At 26.0% G+C, this 10,193-nt stretch overlaps 2 protein-coding genes across 2 annotated transcripts; both read left to right on the forward strand.

The window, feature by feature from the left end:
* The first annotated feature begins 106 nt into the window (after positions 1–106).
* Positions 107–3,033, forward strand: LOC105832876 (odorant receptor 49a). The gene is made up of 5 exons (XM_012674181.3): positions 107–911; positions 1,152–1,251; positions 1,401–1,511; positions 1,796–1,951; positions 2,036–3,033. The coding sequence occupies exons 1-5, from the start codon at positions 145–147 to the stop codon at positions 2,084–2,086; spliced, it is 1,185 nt and encodes a 394-aa protein (XP_012529635.1). The 5' UTR covers positions 107–144; the 3' UTR covers positions 2,087–3,033.
* Positions 3,034–5,916: 2,883 nt separating this feature from the next.
* Positions 5,917–7,528, forward strand: LOC105832875 (putative odorant receptor 92a). Its single transcript, XM_012674179.3, has 5 exons — positions 5,917–6,004; positions 6,123–6,230; positions 6,405–6,560; positions 6,679–6,757; positions 7,304–7,528. Exons 1-4 carry the CDS (start codon positions 5,993–5,995, stop codon positions 6,727–6,729), a joined length of 327 nt encoding a protein of 108 aa, XP_012529633.1. The 5' UTR covers positions 5,917–5,992; the 3' UTR covers positions 6,730–6,757; positions 7,304–7,528.
* Positions 7,529–10,193: the final 2,665 nt, after the last annotated feature.

Here is a 10,193-nt window from a genome sequence, read left to right on the forward strand (position 1 = left end):
TTCGTGAATTATTTCTGATATTCGATAGAAAAGTATATTTTCTTGGAAGGTGATATTTGCACTACATAGTACTACAAGAAAACCGAAGTGAACTAACATAAGATACAAAGTTACACAATTCTTATTGATGATATCAACATAAGCATGGACTTCCAAAACGTGAATTCCTTAAATGTTAAGCTAAACTTGCTTTCGGGCAATCTGTTACCAATCAGTAACGATTCGCCTTTTCCATTCTTCTGGAAGATATATAGTGCTTTTACATGGCTACTTCAAATTATTCTAGGAATCGTGCTAATACTTGGATGTATCTCGAATGTGTCACTGGAAAAGATTATAAGTGACACTATAATCACCTTTGTAGTTTTAATAGAAGTATTGTTTATGATCATGCGAATTTATATTCATAAGGACTTGATATATCTGTTAATTCAAAAACTGAATCAGATTCTATATACTGCCGATGAAACTATGAAGAATATTGTGACGGTAACTTTGGAGCCGATAAAGGTTCCATTAAATATTTATTGGGTCACCGGCGCAATGTCAACTTTTACTTGGAGTTGTATGCCATTACTGCTGATCTTCGAGAGGAATCAGTTCTATTACGAAGACTACAGAGCACCTGTTGTTTTTTCCAAACAATCATTTTCATTGAGCATCTTTTTACTAGGAAGTTTATTCCTAACTATCAGCATGACAAATATGTTCTTAAAGAAAGCCAGTGTAGATGTGTACATGATGCATCTGGTTTTGATGATAACCGCCCAATATCGATACTTTGCGCTGAAAATAGCGATAATATTTCAAGAAGAAAATAAAGGTGACGATTTTCAAGAAAAATATAGGTTAAATCGAAAAAAAGAAGAGGAAATAAAAGTACTATGTCGACATCACAACGACATGATATAGTAAGTAACTCAAAATTCAGTTGCACCGCTTTCTAACTCTGTAGATTAGTGTAGATAGAATACAAATAACATAATAATTCATTAATGTGACAAATTAGTTTATAAGTTACAAGCATTATAAGTTATTTGCTTGAATTATATTTCATGTTCACTTTGTGAGAAATTTATATATTCATATTTATAATTTAACTATATGTAATTTTTATGGTATTTTACAGATATAATTGTGTTTTCTTTCAGTATATCGTCTTTGTTAAAACAATTGCTGTCTTTAAACTTTAGTTTATTTTATTTAACTAGTATCTTTAGATTCTGCTTTATTGGTATTATGGCGAGCAACGTAAGTAATAAGTTTGTTACTGCTAATTGTTCTTTTTTAGCTTTCTTTTTTATAAAAATTAATCCCCAAAAAGGTATATAAGTAATTTAAATTATAAGAAAAATTTATTAATTATAATTTATTAACCAATATATCTTTTTCAATTTTAGATAGCAGCAGTAACAACGTTCTGGGAAGCGATTTCGATTGTTATGTATACGACAGGTGCGATAATGCAACTTTATATTACGTGCTCCTGTGTGCAACAATTATTAGATGCGGTAAATTTTATAACAATTTATTGTTTGTATTAGTTTTATTTTAATTTATAATTTCTATAAAATTAAAAATTTTCTGGATTATTATAAAATTGATTATTTATAATAGTACATTATCATTAATTACTCATGCTTTAATAATTCTAATAATAACATAAATTATTAATTTCAAAAAAATTAATACTCAACTTTTTTATGAGTTACAAATGTGATTGACATTATGTTTGATATTGTTTAATAATAACTCTATTACATTTTTGTTATTGTTTTTATTATGAGAAATATAGAGTACGGAAGTAACGGATAAAGCTTTTCACGAAAAGTGGTATTTACTTCAACCATCGACAAAATGTATATTTATGTTGATAATTATGGCTAACAGTTTAGAATGTAAAATTGCGGCTTTTGAAAATTTCAATCTTTCCTTGTCCTCGTTTATGAAGGTAAGATTTTGTATACTTTTGATTTCTCACACATAGTAACGCTATGATATTTTGAATTTAATATATTTTCCAAATTTCTTTTAGATTTTAAATCAGTCGTACTCGATCGCTCTTCTGTTTTTAAGAATGAATTAAAAAGTGACGGAAACGTTCTACTTACAGTAGTTATAATTGTTACTTCCAAACTAATAACAAAAATTAATAATCTTGTGAATTTATTTTGGTTTGGTAAAGTTGACTCAGATCAACAAAAAAATATCTGAAAATTGTGACTAGGGTAAGTTAGGGTATGATGACCATACGGGAAAGATGGCCAATGGCTATAATTTCTTTAATAATTGCTAAACAATGTGTTCTCATAATTATTTTCAAAGATAATCTATATTTACTCTAATTTATGTGCGTATACTATTCGAAATAATGATATTGTGGATGTTACATCACGTTTTTATTTTTGACTGCCTGCGAAGTTTTTCACGTGTTTATTAGAAATTGCCACAATGTCGAATAAATTACAGTTGTGCTGTTGCAATGAACGTTACCCACGTAACAAAAATATGTAAATTGTAATGTGTAATTATATTTTTTATTTTCTTTTCTATTTTTTAAATAAATACTATGATTATCTTTCTCTCGCAGTTTGGGCAAGACAGCCCATGACATTTCGGGGTAAGTGTTTATATATATATTTTATTAAAAAAGATGCGAATTAAGTTATGCACCTAATATTTTAATTTCACATATGTTTTTTTTTTTAGTAATGACAATGAATTAAATTGGTCCTAACTTGTGTGAACATTTAATATGAAAAATGTTTAAAAACAAAATTAAATATGTGATAATATGTGGCAATAAAACTAAATATGTAAAATTATAAGTTTTTCTATTATTCTTTAAATGTTAAGTACATAAAAAATGTATAGCCAACTGTTCTATAATACTGTGGCCATCTTTTCCATAAAAGTTGTGAAAAATGGCCAATGTTCATATTTCAATATTTTGATAATAAAAAATTTTTATTAAGTATTTTCTCTTTAATGTCGATAGTTTTACATACTTAAAGCTTCAGTGAAGTAATATACTAAACGCTATTAAAAAATAATAAAATTAAAAGTATGTTTTTTGCATTTAAAAAAACTATGGCCATCTTACCCGAGTTTACCCTATATAGATGTTGGTGATTAAATAGAAATGACCGTGGATGTATTTGTAACTGATGCAGATACATACTGTAATTGTTACAACATTAATAATAGCATTGAGAATAATAAAGTAGCGATTATTTATTACAAAGTGCTTGAAATTGATTACAGTTTAAATAACCGTTAATAAAATTAATATTATTAATATTATTATTAATGCTTTTTTAATTAAAAATTTAATAATACATATTACAGTTTTTTATATATTTGTATTATATATATATATATATATATATATATATATATATATATATATATATAAAGTTCATCCTCCATGAACAAAGATTGTGCTTCCATTTAATGCATGCTTATGCATGCTCCATAATTACTGTTTTGACAAAGATACTTTTGCTGATTTGTCAGTTTTCCAAATAATTATGTATAAACTTTATAATATAATTAAAATTAATAAAATGTTTGTTGCAATAAAAAGATAAAATAAAATAAGGAAGTAAAAATTAAGCATTTAGGATAACATACATAAATGTCTAATATACAATTTTGAAAAAAAATTTATTATTTTAATACAAATCTAAAATGAACGAAGAATTAAACTATCACTATATTTAAAACTTTTTAAAAATAATACAGTATATTTGAATAAAAATAAATATATTATTATTTTAGCATATTTACCGACTCGCTGTTTAATACGAGGAAACAGAATGCAACACTAAAAAAAAGTCAATTTCTCTGCTACTCTGTTAAAACCATTTTGCAAAATAATTTATAGTTTATAATATACAATTGGTACTTTAAATTATTTTCACACATATATATGTACAAATAGATTAATTTTTCGTCGATGATATACGAGTAAGATATCATTCGATACTACGACTTTTCTGGCTTTTGCAATGCAGCAATGTTCAGTGTCGAGCAATAAGATAATGAGTGCTATACAGTCTAGTGCTAATTACAAAGTGCGAATGTCACGATTGCTTCCGTGAAATTCTATCTCTGAATGAAATGTCTAAGCTGCTTTAAAGAATCGTACCAATTATTTGTAAACTATTCCGTTACTGTCTACGGTAGTATAATGAAAGAAGACACTTTCTAAATTATGCGTACCAAGTAGTTTGAAGTTGTAGATAATGATTACTTGAAAATATTCTTGGATATTCTTGCGACAGAAGATTGTTGCTTATCGTCGTATACCATGATATATTTATGGAAGACAAAGAGAAACAGTAATTGAAGAAGAATAATATATACTGCTTAAATTCTGTGAGCAATTATAATCCAGGTGGAAATGTCATATGTCATCTTCTAGATATTGAAGGGAATATGAATAAATAAAGATAAATAGAAATGTAAAGATACATTCTCTTTCTCTCACACTATATGTTGATTTATAAAGTGTATATGTGTTCTTGTAATGACATGTGTTCTTGCTAATAGTTATAAAGAAACATTTGTTTCAAGCAAAATCTTATTAATTTAAGTATATTGTTTTTCCTTTTAAATTACTTATTTAATGGTAAACAATTTGCTAAAATTTATAATCAAGCATTCTATATAAAGTTTTAAAAATTTCCAGACGGTGATTAAAATTTTATTTGCATTGTAAATTAAATTAGAAGTTAATAGAATTGTTTTATCAAACTCAATTATTTTATTTCAAATATTTTACTTTGGTTTTTGGTTTTTTGACTTGCTGTGAAATAGCGACATCAATAACATGGATTTTCAAAACGTAAATCCCATAAATGTGTGGCTGAACATGGTGTCAGGTAATTTATTTCCAATGACCGCCGATTCTTCGTTTTCGATATTTTGGAAAATATACAGCCTTCTGGTATGGTTACTCACAATACTCGAAACATGCGTACTAGTGCTTGGATGTATTTTTGTGCCGATAGAGAAGGTTTTGAAAGACGGTTTAGTCGGTCTAGTGGTTTTTATGGAAATGATCACTACAGTTATACGAATTCACACATGCAGGGGACTGGTGCAACAATTAATTCAGAACCTAAATAATATTCTGCGCATGGATGATGAGTTGATGAGAAGTATAGTTACAACGACTATAAAGTCTGTGGAAATGCCCCTTAAGTTTTATTGGTCGGCCGGTGTAATGTCCATAATATTATGGAGTGGTACATCATTAATATTAATCTTTCAAAGAAATTCTTTTTTCTATGTAGATTACAGGATGCCAGTGGCATACACCAAAGAACCATTCACGACCAGTATCTTTGTGTTGGGAAGTGTCATCATAATGATTAGCAGCGTGTATATTTTTACAAAGAAAGTCAGCGTGGATAGTTACATAATAAATATGACGTTGCTGACAACGGCACAATATAAATACATCGCATTAAAATTATCGATGATATTTCAAGATAAGTCGCTTTCGAATGATCAGGACGAATCTGATACAAAAAAATGTCATCCTAAGAGAGATTATTATATTGAAAAAAATATAAAAGCTTTATGTCGACATCATAATATGGTTATTCAGTAAGTTTATTAATTAAAATTTCTAAAAAATTTCTGAATGTCAAAGATTTTAAGTTTGAATTAAATCTATTTGTAGCGAGTTTGGTTTATAATATTCAATGTTATGAAATTAAAAGTATGTAATAGTTATTAAATTATAGCAGTATTTAAAACATTTTGTTGTAATATTCAATATGTTATTATAATTATCTGCAATAATATATTAAAAATAATATTTACAATAATAATTTTTAACTTTATCTTTTAATAATTAATATCTTAAATTGTATGTGGTGATTTTTATTTCAGCATAATGATAATGCTAAGAAAATTATTGTCTTTAAATATCAGTTTCATATATGTAATTAGTGTTTTTCGATTTTGTGGCATCGCTATCATGATGATTTCAGTGAGTAACAATATATAATATTAATTACTCTAGCAGTGTTTGCTAGATCTGAAGGCAGCATAATTATTGTATGTTATCAATTAATATAATATGCGGTCTATGTTTCGAGAAATTTTAGATACCATCGGTAACTTTGTGGGAAGTGTTTCTGCATATTACGTATGCATCTGGCGGGGTAGTGCAGCTCTACATAATATGTCATTGTGTGCAACAGCTATTAGATGCGGTAGAAATACATACTTTTATATATATGTATACATATATATATATATATATATACACACATATATATATATATATATATATATATATATACACATATATTAGAAATTTTCCTGTTAAATTGGAAAATGTTTGTATTTAATAAAAATGTTATCAATAAATATTTTTTCTAATTTAGAGTATTGAAATAACGGATTCTGCATTTCACGAAAGATGGTACCAATACGGAGCGTACATAAAACGTATATTTCTGTTTATGATAATGGCAAATAATTTAGAAATTAAACTATCAACGTTTGCAAAGTACAATCTTTCCCTGTCTTCATTCATGGCAGTGAGTTTTATACATGTTTCATGTGTCATTAGTTTATTTATTCTAGTATTTAGTATTCTTTTTATATTTTATTAAAAAATATTTTAAAATATATATTATAATTTTTTGTGTATTTTAGATTTTAAATCAATCGTATTCAATCGCTCTTTTGCTATTAAAAACTAGTTAGAAAGTTGCTGCAAAAATTTTATGTAAAAGTGAGTATTTAATTTTCATTATATAAATAAAATATAAAGATCTATATATGTACATACATACATAATTCTGAGGGAAAGCTAACATCTGTTTATCTAATATATATAATTAGTAAAAAAATCTTAGTAAAAAAAAATATTACGATATGTAATACATCAAGCTTGACAATTGAATAACATTTTAAATAGGTAATAAGTAAATACTAATGTAGTAAATGTAGATTTTATTGCAATTAGAACGTAATATTGTGGGAGTGCTTCATACGCGTCATTTAACTTTAAAATAATTTAATATAAATATAATTCAACACATGAATTGTGCTTGAAATAATTTTACATTTTTTAACGCAAAAATAAGTTAAGCTCATAAATATTAGTCAATACTTCGAAATAAACAAAATCCTTCTAGGATTCGATTTTAAAATTATTTTTTTCTTAACATTATTGCCTTTAGACATTCGTATGTTTGCGCGGATATTTTAAGATAAACGGAATGCTTCCTGACCTCGATTGTTAATAAATTTTTTTTTCTAACGTTATTGATTACAGAGATTGTCTTCACACTTGTAGATTTTTGGATAAAACGCAGAAGCAGTGGTTAGAAATTTTTAAATCTAATTGTACAAGTATTTATGCTTACTTATATATTTAAAATAAAAAATTTTACTCACTAAATTGTAATACTCAATTAATCTTTTAATAGATATTCTAAATTCTAGATATTGTAATACTTTAAACTCTACTTCTATATATAAAAAATTTATAAAAAATTTTAAATATTTGCACTATGTACGAGCAATTGAACTTTAATTTTTGCTTAAACTTTAATACTAACTTATTTAATTTTAAAATTATTTTTTGTTTATTTTTCGTAATTATTTATCAAAATATTACAACTGTAACTGTTATAATGTTAATTACGATACATCTTCTTTAATTGTTAAATAGCTGATATTTACTTTAACAATACAAAGTAAGCCAAGCAAGAAAACGGGCGTCGCAGAAAAGAGTTTCATTGTATATCTTTAAAAAAAAAAAAATTGTACTTATATTATAATTTAATGTTGTATATGTAATTGTAAATTATATATATTTTATCATTTAAAATAACTAATGACTTTTAATCAACAAAAAGAATATATTAATTTTTAATATTTCTGAAATTTTATTATTGATAGAACGTTGAATGTCGTTTTAAAGCTGAAGACATTTGTAGGATGGTTTGTTATCTAAGATTTTGGTATGATTATCTCTAAAATGCTACACATTAAACATTAAAAACAAGGATTGAACAAAGTGACATGGATTTATTACTTGATGCATATCTTTAAGTTTTTAATTTCTTTCCGCAATTATGTAACCATTGTCCTTATTGTATATAAATATATCTCCTATCTTTTTCAAAGTTCTGTTTCTCTATTTTCTTTCGTCCCCTTTATTTATTTTTAATCTTTGCATTTTAAATATTCAGAAATCATAATGAGAAACGCAGTAGAAACAACATTTGTGAGAATCGCAATATTACTTATTACTTTTTGAGGTGTTTGGAGCACAAAACTGGCAGAAAAATAATTGCCCAAAATTAACAAAAAACTTTTAATCACACACAGACACCGTATTTTGGAACGTCTACTTCAAATGACAGCTGGAAGCACACTGATGTTTTGCGAGTTATGGGACGTATGAGGGCAGGTAATGCAGCACACTTTTATTGTAATTATATGCACTTTGTCCGACACTTCGAATATTAATGTTATTTGATACAGCTGTATTTAACTAACAATAAGATATATATAAAATTTCAGAACAATCCTTTTTTTTTATTTTTATCGATAAAAAATGATTTTACATACTTTTCTTATAAGATTTACACCTCAAATAAACCTATATAATTTAGTTTTTTCAAAATTATTTTACGATATTATTGGAAAGCTGAATTCTTAATTTTTTAAATCCTATATTGAATTATATTTATAATTTAATTATAATATAAATGATGAATTATAATATAAATGATGAATATAATTTAATTATATTTATTATTTGTTTAATTACAATAATTAATAATTTTGTCCAAAAAATGCGCTGGGAAACGCGGTGCAGACGCGGTGCACACACACACACACATGCACGCGCGCGCGCATAAATATATGTATATATTTAAATCTACTATATTTTTATAGGCATTATTGATTAAAAATACAAACTATCTAAAAATTACGTAACTTTATTTATCTCTAACTTATAACTCTATTTTGATTTGAAAATTTCGTATTCATAATATTGATGTAAAAATTTGTTGGAGTCAAATAGACCCCGGGTAATTACTAAAAGTTAAATGTAAGTTTTATTGTAATAGAGAATTAATTTCAAAATTTGAAATTTTTGTAATACAATATATAAAAAACAAAATTTAAAATAATGCATAATTTCATATTTTATATTATTTTATTCTAAAGCAGAACTCTTTTGCAAAATGTTAAATAGCACATATGAAAATAGAATTATTGAATAGATTAGCGTATTGAAATGCTTTGCGCGTGCCAAACATCACGGTATACCTCTTTTAGATTTTGCGGCTTACTAAGGCATTTCAGGATTGCAACAATCTTAGATTAGACACAATAAAACAAGGTCTTAATTGTTTATAGTGCAATGATAATTTATAACTGCATTTACACAGTAAATATAATAAAATAGAAATTTCCTTTTTCCTTTAAATTGCCATTTATTATTTTTATGGCATTTCTTTATAAATTCTTTTATATTAATACGTATAGAGAGTGGACATCTTTCTAATTTAACAGCTGTTTATCAAAGCGCTATAATTATCAGTAATTTATCCGTAATGCGTTTCTGCAGTAATTCTAGGACACACTTCTATAATTACAAGGAACGGAACTCTCTCATTTCCGATTCAAATATACTGTCACATGTGACGATGAATAATATATGGAATAAAACAGAAAGACATAATAAGGAGCAAATTTGTACGAAGTGTATTAATAATTTTCAAGTATGGATAGAAATGCGAGGCATACGTATTCTTTTGTACAACAAGCAGCATATGTTTCAATAGCAATGTGAAACAAAGGTAAGAAACATGTCTATAAATTTGTGCATTTGTGCATTTCTCTGGCATGTATTTACTATTGAAAATAAATTATCTATAAAAGAATATGTCAAGGACAATTGTAATTAAATTAACTGGTTTATTTTTAACGTAAACGACTAAAGAACAATTTACATTTATTTTATACACCTTTAATTTTACTCTTAAACTGTGTATTTATTTTATGTGTTTGATTACTTTATATGTACTTATTTATTCATTTATTTATTTTTACTCAATCGGACATCTTTTCTTATTAGTGGTAATCACCCTTGAGACCTTATGAATACAAATGACATGTCAATACCATCCAGTCTGTAAACTGTA

This window comes from Monomorium pharaonis, chromosome 9, assembly GCF_013373865.1.
Source record: "Monomorium pharaonis isolate MP-MQ-018 chromosome 9, ASM1337386v2, whole genome shotgun sequence".
Taxonomy (NCBI): domain Eukaryota; kingdom Metazoa; phylum Arthropoda; class Insecta; order Hymenoptera; family Formicidae; genus Monomorium; species Monomorium pharaonis.